The sequence below is a fragment of the Sceloporus undulatus genome, chromosome 1, assembly GCF_019175285.1.
Source record: "Sceloporus undulatus isolate JIND9_A2432 ecotype Alabama chromosome 1, SceUnd_v1.1, whole genome shotgun sequence".
Taxonomy (NCBI): Eukaryota; Metazoa; Chordata; class Lepidosauria; order Squamata; family Phrynosomatidae; genus Sceloporus; species Sceloporus undulatus.
The window spans coordinates 67,804,951-67,830,458 of NC_056522.1; the positions used below are offsets into that span (position 1 = coordinate 67,804,951).

Below are 25,508 nucleotides of genomic sequence, written 5' to 3' on the forward strand. Positions count from 1 at the left end.
TTTCTAACTGATCCATTTGTGTCTTACAGCATCTACTACCTGTTCAGTTGGTAGCTTTCTGTTTAGATTACTGCAATAAGGAAAGCCATTTTTATTCTTCTGGTTTACTGCAACTTTGTACAGTTTAAGGCAGATAGTGAGCAAAAACCGAAGTTTCACTGCAGTGTACTGAAAAGAAGACTAGATTCACATAAACGTGCATAAGGAATTCAGTGCACCATTATGTGTGGCCACCAAGTGAAAGTGGTAATTGTACATAATCTTGTCAATTAATATTCCTCCTGTGAAATAACTGGTACTTAACAGATTCTGTAGCTCAAAAACACTAAACAAATGGGTTCTTCTTCCATTCACAGCTGTACCTGGAAGCTTTCTAAATGTTTACATGTTCCAATCATAATTGCATTTGATGCTGTTATTGGCCTTACCGACACCCTATTCTGCTAACTTGCCTTATTTGAACAGTTTGCTTATTATGTTTTCCTTAGAGATTTAAATTCATACGAAAACTAGTCAGGGAGAACTATCTTCCATTCCTTTATGCATTATCACTTGTTTCTATTTGTCTCACCTGCCATGTATGCTGTGTGGTGATATGCTCCATGCCAAATCATCATCACTGTCATATCTGCGAGGATTGTCAAAGAAGTAAGATCTTGGATTGAATGCATGAGATGGTACTATTCCTGGGTTTGTCTAAGAAAGAGAATGAGAGGTTACTCTGTACTGACCCATTTTTTTTGTACGTGTTGGCACTTTATCATTCAGTGTCTCTAAAAGTAAATGCAGATGGTTCTTTTGCCAAGACACTTCTGTGAGGGTCTCACTAATTTTCTCCCTTCCTACTTGAAATTTTGTGTGCTCACTTCAAACTTTTTCACTTCTCATCCCTGTCTTCTCTATCCTTGTGTCTTATCTCCCAGACTAGAGAGTGGAGATGCAATGAATGGGAACAGACACAACGAACACTGTTTTGCAAGTCCTAGTCCCCTTCAAGACAGTACCACCCTATCACATTCCCTTTACCTGTAGAAATCTGACAGAACTGGTGCAGTATTTCAGATATTTCCAAACTTTCTGGGCAAGTCCTTCTTCACTGGAAGGACTCTTTGTGGACTTTCTGTCCTAATCAATGGAAGCCTAGCATCACTCTTTGTATCTTCCAGAATTAAGAAAAGTCCCCATCGGTCCGGGCCGCAAGTTTTAAACCTGATCAGTGGTGCTGAAAGAATTCCATGCAACTACTCTGCAAAAGCACTTAAGGGGGGACACTAAATTATATATTACATCCGTATGAGACAACAATATAATCAATTGTAGAAGACCCTCGGTTTGACATGAACGTATATTCACCTTCAATATCCCCTTCAACAGCTCCATTTAAAATTACTAAGTTCAGTTTATGTGCTAATTGGGTGAGATAAAGGCCAGCCCGATTACATCCCTTGTCTTTGGATTGTCGAGGTGGCAATTCTAGGCCTGCTTCTAAATCAGGCTGGATAAGATGAAAGTGAGCGTAGAGACCTTTCTCATTTAGGCCTGCTCTTGCATTGCAATCCCCTGCTAAGATCAGAGAGGCTTTAGGGTGCAGAGCTATTAATTTTGCAATATAATTTTCCAAACTAGTCCATGTGTCCTTCAACTTTTCTTTATGCTGTATGGGAGGAATATAAACATTTATAATTAATAACCAGATGTTATTCAATTTAATTAACATGGAAATAGACAAATCTGCCAAAGGGGCAATAGGTATTTGAGTATATTTGATATTAGTAGAAATTAAAATAAGTTGGCCACCATTTGAGGAAACACAAGCCTCCATAGAGTATGTTGTATAACCATTTAAAGTGATCTTTTCTCTAAGCCAGGTTTCCTGAAGGAGTATTAAATCAAAGCTGGTAACAAATTTCACAAAGGAAGAATCACTTATGTTCCTTCTCCATCCAGTGATATTCCATGACAAAAGTATTAATCTTCTTAGTTTTGGTTTCACTTGAAGTCATGAATTCATTTTTACATCATGGGAAAGGTCTTGAGGTTGGAGTTCGGTTGGTGGAATTGGTTGATTTGCAGAAGTAGCCAAAGTAGATACTGTGTTTCGAATTGATGTACAGTGCTCCCTCGGGTTACGAAATTAATTCGTTCCGCGGCCGCTTTCGTAACCCGAAAAGCCTTCGCAAGCCGAAAACCCATAGGCGCTAATGGGGAAAAGCCGCGTTTCGTGCGAAAAAGCGCCGAAAAGCACCAAAAAAATTTTTCGTAACCCGAAAAAACATTCGTAACCCGGAACAGTTATTTCCTATGGGATTTTTTCGTATCCCGGAAATTTCGTAACCTGGGTATTTCGTATCCCGGGGTACCACTGTATAGCTCTAGCATTTTCTGTTATTTCCTTGATGATTTCTAGGGTAGGATGGACACAGCTAACATTGGAGATTACAGGGCCACCTGAATTTATTGATCTAGCAGTTTGAATTTTGCCAGTTTGAAGCAGGCCATTATCTGTATTATCTAAATATCTCATTTCTGTCCATGAAGGGGGTTTATCTCTGCTATAACCACATCTCTGTTCTCCTTTCTTTCACAGCTTTCAGTTGTGGAATATTTTTCCTTTGATCAGATATTTATTAGATGTTGTCTCAGGTCCTCTAATCTAGTTAATATTTCTTCTTGAGCAGATTGGGATATAGTCAAAAAAGTATTATTTAATCTTTTTTCTTCCTCCAAGATTGGAAGGATTGATGGGTTTCTAAGATTCACGTCATTTCTGGGGCTGCATTCTTCTCTAGTTCTAGTCATATTTGAGGTTTGATCCCTGTGTTCCTCAAATTCATGGTCTTTCATTACCCGCTTTACAATGGGAATTGTAATAAGCGTGCAAGATGGAAAGTGTATCAACGGTTGTGGAGGAGCTGCATTAACAAAGCATCTAGAGACATATGTTCTTGGCTGCAAATAAAGATTTACATCTATAAAGAAGAGTGGCAAACTTTGATTGCCTGAACATAATTTGCGCTCGTGCACTGAAATTATTGAAATATATGTATTTTATCTGGGAGATATCCTTGGCAGTGGTTTGTTTTGGACAGAACTCTTCTAGAAAGGTTAGAAGATGTAGCTTACATTCAGTTTGAGTGAGTATACTGGCAGGTTTGGGATAGTTGGACAATATTATTTCATGTTGAATAAGAACTAACTTCCATTTTTTGTGGTTTGTTAGTGCCATTTTTTGTCTTTCACAAGAAGGTAAATTTGAATAAGATTTAGATACTCGTGGTTTTCTTGGCATAACATGCTTTGCAGAAACAACAGAGGTGGCATTAAGGGGAAGTTTCTTTCCCAATTTGGAAGTAGGAGACTCTCTATTTGGTCTCTTGTTATAAGGATGGTTTATAGTTTGTGTCAGATTCTCGGCCATTGAATCCCGAAGAGGCATTATTTCCTGGCTGTTAAGTTTTTTCTTAGTCGGTGTTTCATTCTGTTTTTGTGGGTCTCAGTTTAAGCATTTTTCAATTTTGCAAATCTTTCTAGGATTTCCCACTATTTTACTAGTAAGGTTTTTTTTCGCTTAAATCCCTTCTTTTGGTTATTTTCTACATTTTGTGTGGGAGATGTTCCCAGAGCTTGGGACTACAACTGGTAGAATCTCCAGCCAACATGACTAGTGGTCATGCTCCCTATGAAATTCATGAATCTGTATCCAAAACAAAGAGATATTTTATTTGATTATCCTTGGCAGGCACTTTTCCAGCCTTTTGTGGAATTGTTTTTCTGTTGTTGAATTGCTCATAGAAAACAATTTGATCAATCAATCTTGAGAATAAACACTCTAATTTTGTGTTTTATCTCCAAAGTATTGAAGTAGTAATTTATATTGCTTTTTAAAATGTGTAATATGCTTCCCTTCCCTGAGACACAGCCTCAGGTAGGATAACACTGAATGCTTATGGCATTACTTGTTTTGGACTTTAAGATGCTATTAAACGTTCTGTTATTGTTGCTGCAACAGATAAGCTGTTTCACTACCTCAAGCTAATTTATTAGGAAGGGGTACTTTTTGTCTTTAGAGAAAAATTACATAAATTCTGTGGACTGTATATATAGATAAGGAGATTGAGTTAATTAAAAAAATATCCTAGGCACACAAATATTTTGCAAATCTTTCTGAACAAGCAGTACTGTATCTTGGATTTTTCCATCAATGCACAAGTTTTGTTTGCACTTGCATATATAAGCTTCCTATTATGTAACACAATACACATACATACACATATTACTATTTTCTTGAGATCCTACTCCCTCTTGTGGCTAAGTGTCACAAGGGGGTATATCACACGGAGCTTTTTGGGGATTTTCCAGCTCAGTTCTGACGTGACTGCGGGTCCAACGATGAGCATTAATGTCATAAAGTGAATGTGTTATCAGATGTCATTCTTTTCTATGGGAGCTCCTTACGAGGTGCTTCCACAGTGATTCCAAAGTGACCCCTCATTTTGGTAAAACCGAAAAAAAAGTGACTTCACAGAATTCGCTTCCAGGCTCACTTCGATTGCACTGCGAATTGGTCTGGTGTGGAAAACCACTCCGATGTCACCCCCCTTGGCCCCCTGCGTCCAGCTCCGTCATTCCCTTCCTCCTCCTTCATGCCATCTCGCCCCCTCTGCCACCCTGCCACCCATCCCATCATTCCCAACATCCCCTGCCTTCTTCTGCATCCCAATCCTGGCCCCAGGGACCCCCAGTGATCTATCCCATCATCCCCTGCCTTCTCCTGCATCCTGATCCTGGCCCCAGCGAGCTATCCCATCTTCCCCTGCCTTCTCCTACATCCCGATCCTGGCCCTAGCAACCGCCAGCGAACTATCCCATCATCCCCTGCCTTTTCCTGCATCCCGATCCTGGCCCCAGGGACCTCCAGTGAGCTAGCCCATCATCCTCTGCCTTCTCCTGCATCCCGATCCTGGCCCCAGGGACCCCCAGCGAGCTATCCCATCATCCCCTGCCTTCTCCTGTATCCCGATCCTGGCCCCAGTGACCTCCAGCGAGCTATCCCATCATCCCCTGCCTTCTCCTGCATCCCGATCCTGGCCCCAGTGACTACCAGCAAGCTATCCCATCATCCCCTGCCTTCTCCTGCATCCCGATCCTGGCCCCAGGGACCCCCAGCAAGCTATCCCATCATCCCCTGCCTTCCCCTGCATCCCGATCCTGGTCCCAGTTTGTTTATATTTTCTCAGTTTTCCAACCTGAGACAAAACTTGCTTAAATTCATTAGCTATCCTACAAAATTATTCTGAGGGTGATATACAGTAAAATATAATTAAGAAAAAAATCCGAGTATATCACAGTACAACATTAAAAGACTAAAATAATAATAATAAAAATATATATATTTAAAAAATTCAACGTTAAAGACCGCACATCAGGGTGTTGGCTGTCACTACTAACCGGCAAATAATTATCTTAGTTGAGAGATGCTCTGTGGTGATTTGGCAGGTTGGGATATATCTACTAAGAATTAAGAAAGGCTTTTTTAAAAAAACAAAACAGAGTGTGTTGAAGAACTGTATGTCAACTGAAAACAATAAATATAACTTACTAGGTCTTTTGTAGGGTTTCGGACACGGAAGAAGAACACCACTAAGGAAGTGGGCAGCAGCTCCCACACAAATAGGACTACTCCAAATACTACATATCCAGCATCACCCAGCTGGCACTTCAGATCTGCCTGTTGCAAAAAGTGAAAAATGTATAAAATTAACAACTGCATTCAGTATTTGCAGTCACCATGTCAACTCAACCACTTTTTGCAGAATGTAGGAGGAAAATGCTATAGTCATAAAGAGGTACAATCCTTGCCAAATCTTTGTGAGTCAATGATGTGAAATAAATCTCTGTAGGTATCAGAGATGGTTTGAGTCAATCTAGACATTTCTTGGCCTAACTAAATAAATATGTATCTGTCCAAACAAACAAACCAATTTCCAACCAAACCAGCCAATTTGGTGAAATGCATTTGGCATATGCTGAACGGCTGTACTCCTAATTTACAAACATAATGTTGGATGGGTTATAATCCAGTTCAGTCATGGATTAGTTGGTCTGTTTTTGGATTTCTCACATGTAATCACATCACTTGGAAATAGCCTGCAATCACAATGTAAATTCCTTATGGCCTTCATTGCTGTTAGCTTGGCCAGGGAGGAGGGATGCTAGCATGGATATCAGACATGGCTATGAATTCACCTTGCATGTGGTAGCTTCATCTCAGAAATAATAAGTGAAATATATAAAATGAAATGCCTTAATGAGCCCAAAACATACTGGAATGTAACATTCCCCTAAATTTTAAGACTACAGTAAACATATAAAACCCAAGCTCTGCCTGCTGTCATATATGGAACTTTGTAACTGTGAAGGGAAGTTAGGTAGCTTTTTTCAAAGGAAATTGGTTTTATTTTTAGAAAAGTGGTTATGTTACTTCAATCCCGATTTTAAAGTACACCAGAGTAACGTACACTACAATAAAATTATATATAAACATGTGAAAATGTCCAGTGACTCTCCAACAAAGTTCTACTGCCCCCTTTTAAATTAAAAAAAAAAAAGTTTTAATTTGCCTAAAAGAAAAGTTTTTCATAAGCAGCAGAGACAGTTCAGATTCTTCAATTGCACAATGAAAATCTATAATGTGTGGCAGATTGTTTTTACCTGCAAAATTATGGATGTGTGGGGAGGGCTTTTTGTTAGTTTCCTTTTACTTTAATGCCAGGAAGTATCAGTGCATGATTTAACATTTTGTCAGGAAGAAATGCTGCACTTGCCTGATCAGATACATTGTACCAATCATAATCAAAAGAGTTCACTGCCTTGCTTTGAGAAAATGACAAAATGACCAGGTTGTAACATGCTCTCGAGGTATAAAGTAGTATAACAGTCACTCCTATAGTTGTCAGTTGACATACAGATGAACCCTGGAGAAGAGAGTAAAACACATTTTAGCATATTTTCATTTGAGTTTTGAAAGTAGATATTGAAAGGTCACAGTTCTAGAGGGAAAGATGTAACTGGTTCTTATGCTTTGAGCTACAAATTATTATTATTATTATTAACCTTTATTTATAAAGCGCTGTACATTTACACAGCACTGTACATACAATCTTTTAGTTAGATGGTTCCCTGTCCTCAGGCTTACAATCTAAGAAGACATGACACAAAAGGAGAAGGGAGTGGTGGTGGGGAATGGGATCAGGTCCAGCAGATCTTCTCCACCTCCGAGGCCTGGACCAAGGCAGATGTACTGGAGGAAGGGCTTGGCTTCTTAATGAATGGTTAAAAGGAGGCTTCCTGGGTCAGAGAGGGGCTAGCCTCTGGGAATGCTTCTCTAAACAATATAGTATACCAGCTTCAAAACAGAGCTGAAGACCATCCTGTTCAGAGAAGCGTTCCCAGGCATTGCATAATTGTCACTTGCTATTTGATGTTCTTTTGTTGTCTGTTGTATTGAATCATTCCCCCCCCCCCCCCCCCCCCCCCCCCCTCCCCCCCCCCCCCCCCTCCCCCCCCCCCCCCCCCCCCCCCCCCCCTCCCCCCCCCCCCCCCCCCCCCCCCCCCCCCCCCCCCCCCCCCCCCCCCCCCCTCCCCCCCCCCCCCTCCCCCTCCCCCCCCCCCCCCCTCCTCTCCCTCCTCCCCCCCTTCCCCCCCCCCCCCCCCCCTCCCTCCCTCTCCCCTCCCCCCCCCCTCCCCTCCCCCCCCCCTCCCCCCCCCCCCCTCCCCCCCCCCCCCCCCCCCCCCCCCCCCCCCCCCCCCCCCCCCCCCCCTCCCCCCCCCCCCCCCCCCCCCCCCCCCCCCCCCCCCCCCTCTCCCCCCCCCCCCCCCCCCCCCCCCCCCCTCCCCCCCCCCCCCCCCCCCCCCCCCCCCCCCCCCCTCCCCCCCCCCCCCCCCCCCCCCCCCCCCCCCCCCCCCCCCCCCCCCCCCCCCCCCCCCCTTTCCTGTATTGCTATGTATTTTATATGTATTATCTTATTAGACAGGCCCCTTCCCCACCACCACTCCCTTCTCCTTCTGTGTCGTGTCTTTTAGACTGTAAGCCTGAGGGTAGGGAACCGTCCAATTAATAAGATTGTATGTACAGCGCTGTGTAAATTTATAGCGCTTTATAAATAAAGGTTAATAATAATAATAATAATAATAATAATAATAATAATAATAATATAGTCTTTAACTCAGTTTTGAAACTGGGTAGAGAAGTGATGAGGTGTGCATGTGGGGAAATCCACATTTCACAAATCCACAAATCCCCCCCCCCCAACCGCACTATGCTATGGGAAGTACTGAAATCTATCACAAAAGTACCACAAAGGAAGTTAAGGAGAGTAAACTCTTTGCTGCTGTTTCTCAAAAGGAGATATTTGCTGCAACAAGAAAGGTAAAGAAACAAACCTTCAAAAATGTTTTAAGGGAAACAAATACTTTAAAAGCCATTGAGGCTGCTAGGGATAGACTTTGGGGTCCATGGTTGAGGGCCCCACAACATAGCCTTCCCCTATAAATGGCTGCCCAGAGACCATCATCAGATGATGGAGACAACTATGAATAGGCATAACCATCATAACATCCTTTCTTCATCTTTTTTAAAAAACAAGTCATAGGCAGGTGGCAACCAGTCATGTAGTGATGCAGATGTTCATTTTTTTATATTTTAAAAATACATCCCATTCTGCTAAATTTCCAAGTAAATGTATTTAATATGAATGAGGAAATACAAACATTTGTTTTATTCCTGTAGTCATGACAGCGCTAGACCTGAAATGAATTCCAACCTCATATACTCAGAATATTCTCTTCTTTGCTTCCTCGGGTTAGCAAACAATTTTTAAAGTTGTGTTTTGTTTTTGTTCATTTATCAGGAATGTAGAAGTAGTAGCAAAGCATAGAATGGGAAAATAGTGTACTTCACATGTTAATGTTTGTACATAGCCATATGAACTATTTTTGCCCAGGGTCTAAAATGATTTGACTAGATTAGCTGGTGTTCACCTTTATAAATAATAATTTAAAAAGAGCTGGAATTACAGGAGTATCCTTGCATGTAAGTAAGACATTTGAAAAGTGTCTGAGGTCTACTAACAGTGGTTGGCATCCTGGCAGACAACTTATAGCCCCTTTTTCAGTTGCTGTGGTTGAAAGTATTCAGGATCTCCTATCTGCAGCCATGCATTGGGCTATTATGATTTCTGCAGCTGGATCACCTGCAACAACCAGGAGAGGTTTCAGAGAGTGGGGTGGTAGTGGCAGAAGGCAGTCAGTCTCAGTCTTCTGCAGCTAGATGCACAAACGCAGGCATCCTCCTGAACCTCCAAGGAGTCCTTGGAGGACCCAAAAAAAGAGGAGGAGGATAGTGTCATTCCTGTGCTTTCAGATCCAGCAACACATCCAGATACTGCATGGCTGCATCCCCATCCTTCCCAGCCACTAAACTGTCATGGGGAGAAGTGGGTTCCTGGTTGCAGAAACCAGAAAGAAAGAAAGAAAGAAAGAAAGAAAGGGGGGAGGGACTGCAATTATGCCTGGCAGTACTTTATCTTCTATCAGTGTGATGTAGGATCACTTTTTTAAAAATTTGTAATAAAAAAAAATTCAGTGCCATTATGGAAGGGGTTTTATTTACTTGTAATAACAGTAGTTCCCCATGAGAGATGCAAAATCTTGTTCCTCAAAGCAAAAGGAAGTGCTAATTGCAAAGAGAATATAATTCTTCCTAGCAACAGACATTTCAATATAAAGTCACTAAATGGAAAAATAACAATAGAGTGAAAGGACCCAGGGTTGTTTATACAAGGTTTACCTGTTCTGGAACTCCACAGAACCACCCAGAAAAAGAAGAATTTCAAGGAGACTGTTAGTGCTTAAGAATAAGAGCGGCCCTGCTTTTGTATCCAGTAAGAGCCCTGTGGACTCACTTCTAAGGCCTATCTAATGTATCTGCTTCCTAGTAAGACTGAAGCTATGGAAATGATATGACTATTACTGGCTACTAATCATTATGCCTATATACCATCTCCAGCATCAGAGGTAGTGCACCTCTGAATTTCAGTTGCTGGTGAACATAATCAAGAGATTGTCCTCCCATGTCCAGCTTATGAATTTCCAATGTTTGGCTACTTTGGGAAGCAGGCAGCTAGACTAACCAGGAATCTCTGGTCTAATCTATAATGTTCTTTTTGAGGAAGTGTAGTTTTTTGGCAGTTTTAATTATGTTATGTGATTTGAATTAGACAAATTTGGGATTTTAAAGAAATCAGTAATGGATGATGGCCACAGTTTGTATAGTTAACTAAATGGTATTATAAGTGAAGCACATAATGTTGTTCTTGTTGTGTGCCTTCAAGTCGTTTCTGACTTATGGCAATCCTAAGAGAAACCTATAACGGTGTTTTCTTAGCAAGATTTGTTCAAAGCGGGTTGCCTTTGCCTCCCTCTTAGGCTCAGATTGTGTGACCTGCCCATGGTCATCCAATGGATTTACATGGCGGGGTGGGCATCTGAACCCTGGTGTTCAGAGCTGTAGGCCAACACTCAAACAGCTACACCACGCTGGCTCCCCAAAGCACATAACACACACACACACACACAGTTGGTGTATCAACGGATTTCTCATCCACAGATTCAAGCATCCATGGCTTGAAAATATTCCCCAAAATACATAAATTCCAATAAGCAAACCTGGATTTTGCCATTTTATATAAAAGGCACCATCTTACTGTGCCATTGTATATAATGGGACTTGAGCATCCACAGATTTTGTTATCTACAAGGGATCCTGGAACCAAACCCCAGCAGATACCAAGAGCCCAGAGAGACAGAGAGAGAGAGAAAGAGAGAGAGAGAAAGAGAGAGAGAGAGTATTCATATGATATTCTTTCACACAATCCTATGCATATATATAAAGACACATGTCCCACTGTGTTTCAAGACAATATGCATAGGACTGTAGTCTTTCTTACAGATCAATTTTTATGGGTTCTTTCCATTCATTTTGGGTGGGATTTAAATGGGGTATGTGTATTTTACAAGTCTGATATTAAATGCTGCACTCCAGGATACAAAGTAGTCTAATCTCCCAGCTCTACAGATATTGCTTTACAAAACCTGCATCCTGGATAATTTTGCTGAACTAAACTACTTTGGTATTTTGTGCAGAACTGAAACTTAAAACAGAAAAGGGCTGTGTAACTTGTGGTGAGACAGTGGCATGAAACAGGAAGTACTTAAAACAGGGAATCAGTGCTACATATTTTTCTGTTTGCTTCTGCACTGCATTTGAAAAACTGTTGCTGTGTAAGTCAGAAAGGGAAATAAGCTGATTGAATTCTCCCATCATATTATACAAGGGTTTCTGCTGTATCAAATAACAAGTTGATACAACAGGTATTTTGCAGAATGATAACATCATAAAGTTAATTCACTGAAAGTGTGCAATTTTATAGTAATTTCTCTAACATAAACAGCTATTTTTAGTTCTCAGTTCCTATACATTATAAATGTATCTTAGTTTCAAACTAATTGTGTCTTTCCTCACAGAATCTTGAGAATTTTGAGGAATTCTAACCCACTCTCCAAAAATGTACAGTGCCAACTCGTTGTGTGACAATGATAAGTGTTAAGTGGTTATAGTGTTGGTTGTGGAACAATGCTCACTTAGCAACTTTATGTCAGTCATACATTCATAGCCTTACCTACCATAGAATTATTGTGAACAAGTTACACCTGTCAATGTCCCCAAACATGAATTTCCTGGAGGAAGGGTGTGATATAAAAGTGATTAATATTATCTTGTACTGTAGAGGTGTTCTGTGTGTCATTCCCTGGCAGAGCATTTTGACTGCTAACAGTCCTTCAGTCTGTCCTATTACTGAAGGACTAACGATAGAAAATTTCCTGTGGGAATGTATACAAATGGATGTTGTAGCACAGTGATTCCCAAACTTTAATCTTCCAGGTGTTTTGGACTTCAATTCCCAGAAGCCCCAGCAAGTTGATCAACAGACAGGACATCTGGCAGCTGAAGTCCAAAACATCTGGAGGACCAAAGTTTGGACATTACTGTTGTAGCACCTTTGAGACTGAGAGAAATAAGTTGGAAGCATGAGCTTTCATAGACTTAAGCTTACTTCATCAGATGCATGAAGAAAATACAAGCATACATTTACACCATGCATCTGATGTGTCTACGAAAGCTTATACTAACAACTTCTTTCTCTCAGTTAGTCTCAAAGATACTACAACATCTACTAATCCCAAGTAACAGGGTTCTGTCTTTGAATCCTGTGGGAATATTGCTATTACTGCCATCATCTTTGTTTATACCCTGCCTTTTCCCTGCAACTTTGACTCAAGGCAGTTTATGAATTAACACAAACAGAACACAGTAAAAATACAAAAGATTAATGTAAAACAGAAATAAACTGTTATCAATGATAAAAACAATTTAAAACAGAATGGAAATATTAAAAAGCATTTTAAAACAGTACAGCACAATCTTAAAAGCTATTCCTTTAAAAAGCTTCAGTTCTCAAAATCCTGTTGAGATAAAAAAGTATTTGCCTGCCAATGGAATACCATCAGCAGGACAGAAAAAGAGATCATAATACAAAGCATAGATTCCTCCCCTGACTTTTGGGGAGAGACACGTGCCATACAAACACTGTTTGCTGCTGGATTTAGACTTGTGCTACTCAAAGTGATGGTCCATGAACCAGTGCCTGTCCACATGCCACTGGCTGCTAGCAGTTTCCAGCAAGTTTCCAGAAAATATACAATTATTGGTATCTGTCCCTGGTACAATGCAGAAAAATAGACATACACACCCCAGCTTTTTCAGCTATTTCATGGATCTCCTTTGTTATGTGCATAATGCATCACCTTTTGGAAATTAGAGGAATTGATTATCTAATTTTGAGTTCCTCTGTTAATCAGTTGCTCATTTTGCAACTTTGTCGAATAAGTTAAATACAACAGGTGAACCTCTTTTTTTATTGCACTTACACTTATGTAAACATATGCACACATAATCAGAGAGAGATGAAAAGTGAATGTACTTTTATGAAGGCTGGTTTCACTGATGGCTCACTTTCACAGACAAACCACACGTTTATCAGCAGTCACATGAACTGGAGCAATTAAATATGCATCTAAGGCTGCAATACATCATTACCTAGTTTGTTTCTTATTTGGTCATATAACTAGCAACACATGCTCAAATTCAGTCTTCTTCACAAACATTAAAGGTGCTCCAATTTTCACTCTGACAACGCTACCCTACCTAGTTCCTCTCCCAGTTTACTGTGACTTACGTCACTCTGTCCACCAATTCTTCTCTTAAATTTAATGAGATGAATTAAATTAAAATTAATTAAAATTAAATTCTTGCCTCAAGAAGAAGAACCCTTCCTCCGTACCTACTGTCATCATCAGGCCTGGGAGGGAGTGAAAAAGACAGGCCCAGTTTCATCAGGTCTAGCTGTAAATTCCGTGACTTATGTCACTCTCTTTTATCTTATTTTATTTTATTTTATTGTATTGTATTGTATTCTCTGTATTTTTTATTGCTGTAACCCACCTGGATTCTTTGTGATTGGGTGGCAAAAGCATTATTATTATTATTATTACCCATTGTTGAAGCGGCCATAGTGGGGAGAGGAGGTAGAGGCAGACTGGCTCGAGTTCTTTCAACAGGTATCCCTTGGTTTCAGCTGAAAAGAAATGATATGAGCTCCCCTCTACTCCATTAAAACTATTCTGACTGAAGACAGAGCCTGGGAATATTACTTTAATGGACTACAAGTTCCAGAATACCCCATGTAGCAGAACTACTGACCATGCTAGCTGCAGTGTTCTATGAACTGTTGTCAGAAAAAAAGGGAATGTTTCCAAAATCATAGAATCATAGAGTTGGAAGAGACCAACAAGGGCCATCCAGTCCAACCCCCTGCCATGCAGGCATTCTCAGTCAAAGCATACCCAACAGATGGCCATCCACTCTCTGCTTAAAGACCTCCAAAGGAGACTCCACTACACTCCCAAGTTCCCTTATAGTATGAGGAAAATGTGCTTGTACCACTGCTACTGGGGGAGGGAGGTATTGAAGTGAGATGTCACAATCCCAGCAATTTTTCTTTGGTGGGAAGCATTTCTACCACTGCCAGAGATGCCTCATACTACTTATCCTTGCAAGTTTGGCTGTCAGTTTTGATGTCTACATAGAAGACCTTTGGATAGAGTTATGATCCTTGTTTTCAGTGTTTTAATGTCTGTCTTCACATAAGTAAAATGAATCCCACATTACAGTTGAAAAGATGTTTTGTAAAGAAAGAAGCATAAACCTTATCGAATTCAGAACACCTCAGTCACAGGTAAGAGTGTACAGAATTAAAACCCCACTGGAGTTTGGTTCCAGGACACCCCATGGACATCAAAATCCATGGATGCTCAAGTCTCATTAAATACAGTAGTTAGTAAAATTGTGTCCTTTATATAAAATGGCAAAATCAATGCTTGCTTTGTGTAATTTATAACTTGTTTAATGCTTGACTCCATGGGCAAAGAAATCATGGATATGAAGGGCTGACATATAGGCCAAAATCCCATTCAGTGCAAACAAATTTACATAAATGAAGACAACAACAATGGCTGTTCTAGGCCAATCTGGTTCCAGCTCCAGATTGTGGTGAGACAGAACAGTGTCTGAATACCTGGTCAAGTTCTTGTTTGCGGGGGTGAACTGCCTGCAGAAGAAGGCACAGAATATGTCATGCTCAGGCAGGCTGAGGACTCAGAAGATGAGGAGGCTGAGTTTGAGCCAGGTCCTAGCTCTGCTCTGCCAGCTCAAGCAGAGCCTATTCTGTGTCAGGAAACTCAGCAGCTCAGCCTCCCACCAGCAGAGATTCCAGACACAGAAGATATGGACGAGCAAGACAACGAAGTACCTACCTTTAGCCAGCAAAGGTCTAAAAGGGCATGCCTCCGCCGGTCCAGGAGGCTTTATGAGAAATGCTCAGCAATTGGGAAGCACCTGTGATTAGGAACTGGGTAAATATAAACAGGTGTAGGATGCTAAGCTCCTTTGTCAGAGATTATTTGAACTTCCTAGCAAAAGCATGTTTCTCTGACTCCTTTGGACTTTGTGGTCTGAACCCTTGCCACTTGGACTACCGACTGACCTGGACCCTCTGGAACCCTTGACCTCTGGACTACCTTGCTAAACCTGCCTTTCTGGAATCCTGGACCCTTGGACTGTCTGACTCTTCTCTATTGGACACTGAATTGGTACTTTGACACTGTACTGTACTTTATTTCTTCTATTTGCAAGGACCTTTTGTTTTGGATATAAAGCTCTGCCAAGCTGTGTGAGATGTTATCAGCAATCTTGGCAGCTTTCCCGGACAGAATACCTCCTTATCCAAGCATGTAAAAGTACACCCACCAGCATTTGCCAGAATTACACCAGTGTAATGCCCCAATTGGATACCAGTCATAAAAGGATATATATTACTGCATCATGTGTGTATGCATTTTAAATTGCCTTTTTAATATTTTAAAAGAACCAGGACTTTTTAATACTTTTTATTTATTATTACAGTTAGACCTCTGTATCTGCAGGGGATCCATTCCAGATCCCACCTGCAGACACCAAAATCTGCGGATGCTCAAGCCTGCATTCTCCCCAATAGTGGTGCATGCATGCAACCATACTGCCATTAGGGACAGCCCCCATTGTCCCATGATGGCATATAAATGCAGACACAATGCCACTAGGCACAACAGAACTTAATGGCAGTGTGTCCATGTACACACATCACCATGGGACAATGGGGGCTGTCCCTAATGCTGGCATGGCCGTGTGCATGCACCACCATTGTGAACAATGTGGGCTTGCCATCCACAGATGCTTGAATCAACGCATGGCAAATCCGTGGATACCAAGGGCTGACTGCATTGAGTTTTAAAACTACCTTAACTACATTTGTGTTTTCATATTATAACTATCTTATCAACATTTTAATATCCATAATACCTGGTACTTGTTGTTTTGTTGTTGTTTTTTTAAAAAAAGAAATAGATTGGACATTCTGGGAGAAAGACAGGAAAGAAATCAAATACACATATACATATAAATACATATCCACTTAGTGATACCATTTTTAATCACTAAAAATTGTGCCTTCTGTTATAGATTGGGTTAAAAGTCCCAGACTATCCCATCAACTATACTGGAAATCACTGTTCCAAACCACGAGCTGAAATAATTTGCTTTCATCTTGACTCAAGGGAACTGAGGTCTGAAATGGTAAATGATGGAAACCCTTATTCTGCAACACTTATCACTCACTTATCTTCACGGGTGTGCCATTTCCCCAGAATTTTTTTTAAAAAATGCCTTAAAATATACTTTACCTTGGATTCCAAGTAAATATTTGCTAAGGACATCTTGGAGATCTTGTAGAGACAAATGGAGAGTGAGATGGCACACAGCACAAACAATGTGTCGTTTATGGCAACCCTCACCAGTACGATGATCTTCCTTTCTGAATTCTCTATTCTCACAAGCACTGCACATGTGAGATTGACCAAGAGGAAAAGGAGACTGACAAAGATGGAAACTAGGTAAAGAGGCAACCTGGATGGGAGGGAAAAACATTATTTCAAAAAGTATTAACCTTCAACAAGTGTTAATGGCATTCTCTGAAGATGCCAACCACAGATGCTGGCAAAATGTCAGGAATAAATTCTTCTAGAACATGGCCACATAGCCTGAAAAAACCCACAAAAAACTATGGATGCCGGCCATAAAAGCCTTTGACTTCACATTATTCATGGCATGCTTTGCATTCTTCAAAAGGAGACACTTCATGACAAAATAATTTAACAGATTACATAAATGAAACTTGCCATATAAAGAAAAATACCCCACTCCTTGTTCCGGGATTATGGGCAGCCCAAGATAGTTTGCTGCTTACGGCAAGACAAGGTGCTTCTCCCTCCCCACCGACACAATCCCCACACTGCACCACTCCAGTTCCACCACAAACAGGAGCTGATTAAGTCTTACTTCAATTTTTCTAGCCAGTTATGTGGAGAGTGTAAGTAAGGCAGGCCTCATAGCGTGCGCACACACACACACAGAGCTCACTTCCCTTTGTTTACTACATTGCCTGACTGCTCTTAAATTCCCACTCAGTCAAATGGTGCTGCTTGTGTGTAACCCGAATAGAGAACAGGCCCACATGTATCTGTCAGAGTGTGGGGCCACAACTGACCACTTCTCTTCTATTTAAAGACAGAACAGAGCCTGAAAAGTGTGCTTCTTCCAATAGGTGTTCCCTGTGAGACTACATTGGGAGAAAGTGATTGAGTGAGAGCACCAGAACTGACCAGGTTAACAACAAGTAATGGAAAGCTTAGCTTCCACAAAAAGCTCAAAAAGAATGGGAGGGTTGCTGGGTCTACTTCCTAAGCATCTGCCACTTGCGGGAGTTTAGTGGCAAAACCAGCTGTATTCCAACAGATCACAACACATGCTAGCTAAACATTAGGATAAATTTCCTGATGATAAGAGCTGTTCCACGCTGGAACACACTGCCTCAGAGAGTGGTGGATGGCCATCTAGCCTCTGTTTAAAGACCTCCTCTTTAGGAGGTCTTTAAACAGAGGCTAGATGGCCATCTATCCAGAGTGCTTTGATTGTGTATTCCTGTTGTGTATTCCTGTTAAGCAGGGATTTGGACTAGATGACTCTTGTGATTGCTTCCAACTGATTATATTATTTTATGATTCTAAGTATCAGCTGATCTATTATGATCATACCATATCACCAGGAGAATCTCAGCTTGTATCACAGACAGTGTGACATCACACTGAGGATGACAATGATAGAGCTGGACCATCATGGGCCATCAAGTCTAACCACCTGCTCAATGCAGACTCTCCAGCTAAAGCATCACTAGCAGACAGCTGCCCAACCTCTTTCTGAATACTTCCAGAGAAAAGAGACCCCTCACTTCTCTAGGCAACTGGTTTCATTGCCAAACTGCTCTTACTGTAAAGCAAACAGCTTTCAGGAAACATATGTATAAGCATAACAGATCTGACTTCCTCTTCATATGAAAACACACCACATCATGTCAGCAGAATTATCATTAACTGCTGTATAGGGACAGGATACTACAATATTGCCTTCAGTTTAGTGGAACAAATTAGAGTTTATAGGAAATAATATCTATAAAGGTTGCCAAAATCCATTCAAACAAATGTTGAAGATCAGACAGGAAGGTAGCAAATGGTTAGGTGGCAGGATCTACAAAATGTTATTGGATAATCAATATACGTAATCTCATAATCTCTATATGACACAGAAGGTCTATTAGGAGTATGGGAAAAGGATATTAAGATTAATGAGAAAGAAATCCAACAATGGGTACAAGAAATAAAAAAAATTAAAAATATTAAGGTTAGAGAACAACAGATGAAAGTACTAGGAAGATGATACAGAACGCCACAATGCTTATAATATATCGTTAAAATGTATCACCTGCTTGTTGGCACAGGTGTGGGAGCAAAGGAACCTACTACATTCATATGTGTTGGGAGTGTTGAAAATTACAAAGATTTTGGAAGGAAATAGAGCAAGAAATTAATAATATAATGGGGGGGGGGTGACACTCAAATAAAAAAAGATGTATAACTAGTAATGTTAGGAATACTGTTGGCCCTCCACTTTTGCAGATTAAATATTAATGGATTTGATTATTCATGGCCTGGTTGCAATGGATGTGTGTGCGCTCCTCCTCCTGGGCTTTTTCCCTCAAGGGAAAAATGCCTGAGTGAGGGAGCAGCCAGCTTTGGCCAGCTTCCCTCCCACCTTCCCTAGTGCTTTGACCAGCTTCCCTCAGTCAGCTAAAGCATGGGGGAAGGGGAGAGGGGGTGTGCTGCTCTTCCCACCATGCTTTGGCCGGAATGCTTTGAGTGAATATTTGGGAGAAGGCGGAAGGGGTGTGCATGCATGGGGATGGTTTTCCACCTTCCCCCACATATTCACGTTTTTTCCACTTTTGTGAGTGTCTTGTGCCCCTACCCCCTTGAATGTGGAGGGCAGACTGTTTAGGATTACAGGAGGAGGAGAAATATTTAACTAAACAATTAATTATAGCAACACAAGCAGTAATTGCATATGGGTGGAAGGATAAAGAAAGGTGGAACTGTAATATATGGAAACAAAATATATTAGAATATATGAAGTTTGACTTTATAATGGGGAAAAGGAGGGTTTATTTTGGTCAATTGAAAGAAGAGGTTTGGGAGATGAGTCAAATATATCTCCAGTATATCTGGGTCTCAGCAGCAGGTAAGAGCTCCTCCCTCCATTCCAGTGGCATGCCAACTGCCATTGCTGTGTCCTCAGAGGAAGAAGGAGAGCAGTCAGGAACTGCTTAACTCAATTTGTACCCCATTTTCCTTGTGTGTCCTGCCTTAATTAGATTGTAAGCCTGAGGAGAGGGAACTGTCAAACTAAGTAACTTGTGGTTGAGTGGCTGAGTATCAATTCTCTAAATAAATGGAATGAGTTAACTCCAGTTTCACCTACACTAGAGCAACTCCCTGATTCTTTCCAATCTTTCTTGAATTTTAACTGCTGGAAATGACTAGACACTGTGTGGGTGGAAACTTCCTCTCATCTCATCTGAGGAGCTTCCCTCAATTGCCTCTTAGTGATTAAAAAAAAGTATTGCAGCAAGAAGAGCAAAAGATCTTCATCTTGAGGTAAGGCAGAATCAGGCTCCTAATGTGAGTGTTTTGGGACTTTCAAGATGTAAGCACTCCGTCCATTCTGAAAATATTCAACAGCATAGGATGCATCCCTACTGTCTGGAAAACACATTTTTACATTTTCAAAGCATAATAGCCTGATATGTCTCAAAGTCATTCAGTTTCTGTTAATTTTCTTTCTTAGATGAACACAGTTTTGACTTGCCAACAATTAATTTCTTTCTATTATTTCTTTTATTCTTAGCAAGAAATGTGGTTTCTTACCTGTATTTAAGTAGTTCTGGGGAGTATTTTGATTTAGCTTTAAAAATCACCTGTAATAAAATGAGAGTGCATATTATACTTGCAACAGGCAGTACAAATACAGTTTGGATTCTCTCATATGTCAGATAAATTTATTGCATTTCAGATAAATTGTTAGGCTACATATTATTCTGTTGGACAGTAAAAAGTAAAGGACTAGTTCTACGCAGGTCTCTTTGCAATGCTGCAATGTTGATTTGCAAACACAGGTATAGAAAGTATATGTGGTTCCAGGGCATTACTTCCTTGACAGAAAATTTGGTACTAAAGGCTGAAATAACATGGAAAGAATAGAGATAGGTTCTTACACTACAAAAAAGAAGAGCAGTTAAGAATGTTTTAGCAAATTTTTAATTCAAAACTAAACAATGTGCATGTGAGAACTGAAGAAAAAACCCGGTTAGGTAACTTTTACACATGTAATCAAAAATATTTTGAACCTTCCAGACATGTCTTGAAAGCTTTTTTTCCAAGAGCTTGTTCCCACTTAGGATTTGATACGAATTAAAATAAAACGTTTTTAATAAAATCGAATTAAAATAACACAGTTGTTATCCCGCTTTCAGAATCGCTTTATTCATCGTTCCCATCTGCTTGTTTAATTCGGATTTTTTACCTGCAAGCGTTCAGTAAGCGTTCTCACTTGGCATGAAATCGGTGTTTAAATAAAGCGATTCTTCTCCTCCATACCTTATTTGGAGTTGTCAATCAATACTACGTCAGAATGACGTAACGTTAACCCGCATTAATCTGAATCGATTTATCTGTGACATCGTTTCCATCTCTGTGACCGTTTCTGATTCGATTTATTTCTGGCGGTTTTTTTTTAAAATGGACCAATCAAGGCGCTTAAACGATCAAACGTCATAAGCGCTGTCTGCCTTATTATATACATTTTCCCTCCGAATTTAGTAGGAAACCCAAGCTCTTTCCAGAGGAACTATGGGATAGGTTTTCCAGGGCAGCATCCCTGCTTCATGTCTCCTAAGACAGCCAGGCAGAACCCCTTCAGAGAGCCCACAGAGATCAATGAGAAGGAGGCTGCTGGCAATGCCAATTTAGTAGGAAACCAAAGCTCTTTCCAGAGGAACTATGGGATAGGTTTTCCAGGGCAGCATCCCCGCTTCATGTCTCCTAAGACAGCCAGGCAGAACCCCTTCAGAGAGCCCACAGAGATCAATGAGAAGGAGGCTGCTGGCAATGCGAATTTAGTAGGAAACCAAAGCTCTCTCCAGAGGAACTATGGGATAGGTTTTCCAGGGCAGCATCCCCGCTTCATGTCCCTTCAGATCAATGAAGGAGGCTGCTGGAAAAGCAGGGAGGGAGCACTCTTCCCAAAGATTCTCTTTCCAGGGTTGGAGGAGAAGGCAGATTCCGTTTGAGAAAGAGAGGGAGAAAGGCTCTATTCCCCCCCCCCCCATTGATCAGAGCCTTTCCCTGCCTGGGCGAGATCAGATGCCTCCTCGCGAGGAGGCTTCCCTTCCCTGCCTGGGCGAGATCAGAGCCCAAGCGGGCAGGGAATGCCTCTTTGAGAGGAGCCTTCCCTTCCTGCCTCTCCTCCGTTAGAAATGGGCTCTCCCCACACAGAGGGGAGGTTGCAATCCACCGGGAGAAGCCTTGTAGTCCTTTGCAGATGCAGGCGCTGGAGCAGCCGGGACTTCAGGCGCTTAAAGCGCTGAAGAGATTAAGCGCCTGTAAACCATTAAAATAAAAAATAAAAATAATCCTTATCTCTTATTGAAAGACCACAGCGGACAAAGGGGTGAGGGAAGAAAAAATGGCGACAGCCACGACGGATGGGGACAGAAAGGGCAACTCCCCCAATGACAGCCCCCATCACAGTCAGCTCCTCCCATCCTTCTAGCCCGATTCCAATGCTATCGTTCTCATCTAAATACTCCGGTTCCTAACTCGAATCAAGGGAAAAACACTAGGTAGGACCCTAGTGTTTTTTTAACACGCGTTAAATGAGGAAAACACGGATTTAAATTTTAACCCGCTTCTGGATTCGATTTCTTGTGGGAACGATTCCGGGTTGGTCTAGAACTGTTCTAGATTTAAACCGAATCCTAATGGGCACGCTGCCTAATGAAATCGATTCAGAACGCGGGGTTTCCCCTAGTGGGAACAAGCTCCAAAGCACATTCAGCAATAATTTATTGTTCATTTATCAGCCTTCCCTTGTTTTATTATTTCCATTATGATGGTCAAACTTACAGAGCTATTTTTTAAATAAAAAACATGCTAGGGTAGCTGCTGAGGAAGGCTAAGTAGCCCTCTTTCCCCCTTTCTCTCTTGTGCTGTTTATACATCCTCAGTGAGAGATTCTGGAGGCAGTTGCTTTCATCCATGCACAACAGCTACAGTAGGATCCTCAGATCAAGCTTTATTGCATTGTTCACAGCAGACATACAACTGCAACCTGGCAACAAAGGTATGTATTTCTCCAGCCTTTTCCACCATCCTCCCCACACTGATGCTGCCTAAAAACAAAACCCTTTCCAGTTAGATATAGGACAAGGAGGGAAAGAGGGGTTGGATTGGAATAAAAAGACTTTTAAAAAAGAACTTCCTTGTTGGCTTTGCTAACTGAGATATGTCTGCAGCCAGATTCTTGAGATTCTTTCACATGTTACATGGCAGAAAAATGAGACTGAATATATAGGGCACTGCAGATGGCTTCTAAACAAATCATTCTTTTAAAAAACTGTAGCAGCAAAAGCAGTCTTAGATCATATTAAACCAGAGAAAGCAACTGTATGGAAACACCAGTCAACTATTACAGAAATGGGGATGATCTGTTGGACTGCACCTCTCTTGCTGTCTAACCTTATCACTCACTGTTCACGCTGGCAAAAGCAGTTGCAGTCCAATATACATACAATGGGCCCTTGCTATCAGATGAGATTTGGTTCCAAGGCACCCCTTGGATATGAAAATCCATGGATGCTCAAGTGCCATTAAATAGTGTAGTAAATTTGTGCCTCTTATATAAAATGACAAATTCAATGTTTGCTTTTTAGAATGTATTTCCCCTCAGTATTTTCAAACTATGGGTGGTTGAATCCATGGATAAAAAATCCGTGGATATAAAGGACCAACTGTATTTGCTACTCCTGCATTAAAACTCTTTAGATAATTTTATATACATAATCAACTTTCCATATCTATGGATTTTTTAATCCATGGATTCAAGCATCCACAGCTTGAAAATATTAAATATACATATACATTCCAAATAATAAACCTTGATTTTGCCATTTTATATAAAAGGCATCATCTTACTATGCTATTGTATTTAATAGCACCTAAGCATCCACAGATTTTGGTATTCATGTAGAGTCCTGGAACCAAACCCCAGCAGATACCAAGGGGCCACTGTACACATATACATATATCAGCTACCATGCCTAGGGAGAGTATTTTACCAACTAGAACACTATCATTTCAAAGCTGCTCTCTCTAATCACAACCCATCTTATTTCAAAATTTCTAGAAAACCTCTGGCATAGATATTAATTCCCAAGCAGGTTTCATGTGTACGAAAATGGTTTTCGTGTACCTAGGGTTGCCATAGTGCCGGACCAAAAAGTGTGTCCTACATTTGAAAATTCTGTCCTACATTTTACCGTGATCGCGGCGGGGAGCGGAGGCCAAGCGGCAAGGGAAAGCCTCCATTTAAGGAGGCTTTCCCTCCCCGCCTGGGCCCCGCCGTGATCGGAGGCCAGGATCGGGGCCTCGCCTCGTTCCTGGCCCCCGCCGGGACCAGGAAGGAGGGGAGGAGGCCGGTGGCGATCACCCCAGCCTCGCCTCCTTCTTGGCCCCCGCCCGGGGCCCAGGAAGGGTGGGAGGCTGGCCGGCGGCGATCGCCCCGCCATCGCCTCCTTCTTGGCCCCGCCTGACCAGGAAGGAGGGGAGGAGGCCGGCGGCGATCGCCCCGCCTCGCCCTCCTTCTTTGGCCCCCGCCGGGACCAGAAGGAGGGGGAGGCCCTGGCGCAATGGCCGGCTTCGCCTCCTTTCTTGGCCCCCGCAGGGATCCAGGAAGGAGGGGAGGCCCGTCGCAATGCCGGCTTCGCCTCCTTCTTGGCCCCCGCGGAGCCATGGACAGGCAGGGAGGAGGCTGTGCAGGGGAGCGGGGCGGTTGGCGCGGGCTGCGCCCAAGAGGCGCCCCCCTCCCTGCAGCCTCCTCCCCTCAGGCCTCGCTCCCTCCTTTCCTCCGCGCGACCATGCGTGGTGGAGGCAGGAGTGAGGGTCAGCGAGGCCCCGGGTGCCCAGCAACCCCGCTGCAACCGGGCCTTTCCCGGTTTTTTGCTGCACCCGTGCCGTGACCGGGCAGGTGCAGCCAAACAACCGGGAAAAAAATGCAACCGGGTTATGGCAACCCTACGTGTACCCAGACCCAACACATAAAGTTCAAGAGGAGCCTCTGAACTGAGCTTAGAAACAGAATGAGAATCAGTGACACTTTTTCAACACAGTTGTGATGTAAGACAGGGACGTAGCCAGGATTTTGGGAAGGGGGGGTCCAGACTAAGTGCCACCATTATAATGGGTCTTGGGTGCAGCGGCATGGCAGCACACACCATTCATTTTGTCTAACAGAATGGGGGTCCGGACCCCAAGACCCCCCCCCTTGGCTACATCCTTGTGTAGGATGTTCTGGTTTACCATCAGGCTGCTGCATTCAGAAGCAGATGAAGTTTTCCAACAGTTTTCAAGGCACCCCACTCCCGCTCACAAGTGACTGCAGTTATCTTACCTGCGTGTCACAAGAGCATGGATAATTCCAGCAAGATTGCAAGAAAAGAGATTCCACCTAAACATTAGTAAGAACTTTCTGACAGTGAGAGCAGTTTGACAATGGAATAGATAGTAGACTCTCCTCCACTGAAAGTCTTTAAACACAGTTGGGATGTTACATCTTCAGCTGTACATCACTTCATAGCAGAGGGTTGGAATAAATGGTTCTTATGGCCCCTTCTAACTCTATGATTCTAAGCTTTTAACTGTCTTTCAAAGTCTGCAACTTGTGAAAAGTGGTATATGCAACAGCTCAGCATTACAGCATGTTTTGCACACAAAAGGACACTGCTTCAGTGACAGATGTCTCCAGGTAGACTGGGAAGAACTCTTTGTCTGAGACCCTGCAGAGGCATTGCCAATCTCTGTAGATATTACAAAGCTATGTAAACCAATGCTGTGACTTCATATAAGGCAGCTTCCTATGTGCCACATGGGCATCTAACAGAAAACAATCAGTTTATGCTTTCCTGAAAGAAATCTATTTCTGCTTCTGTTTTTTAAATTGTGGGTTAGGGATTGTGATTATTATGTTTTATTTTTTTATTGTAACCCACCCTGATCCTCCGGAGAGAGGGGGC

General features: G+C 42.0%; 1 protein-coding gene across 1 annotated transcript in view; it reads right to left on the reverse strand.

Moving 5' to 3' along the window:
• Positions 1-25,508, reverse strand: part of GPR137B (G protein-coupled receptor 137B) — a 39,315-nt gene that overhangs the window by 1,335 nt on the left and 12,472 nt on the right. Inside the window, exons 2-6 of the mRNA XM_042451703.1 lie at positions 20,089-20,138; positions 16,456-16,678; positions 6,825-6,974; positions 5,600-5,728; positions 572-696 (exon numbers count right to left, since the gene is read on the reverse strand). Coding sequence (XP_042307637.1) covers positions 572-696; positions 5,600-5,728; positions 6,825-6,974; positions 16,456-16,678; positions 20,089-20,138 — 677 coding nt within the window. The remainder of the gene's footprint in view (positions 1-571; positions 697-5,599; positions 5,729-6,824; positions 6,975-16,455; positions 16,679-20,088; positions 20,139-25,508) is intronic.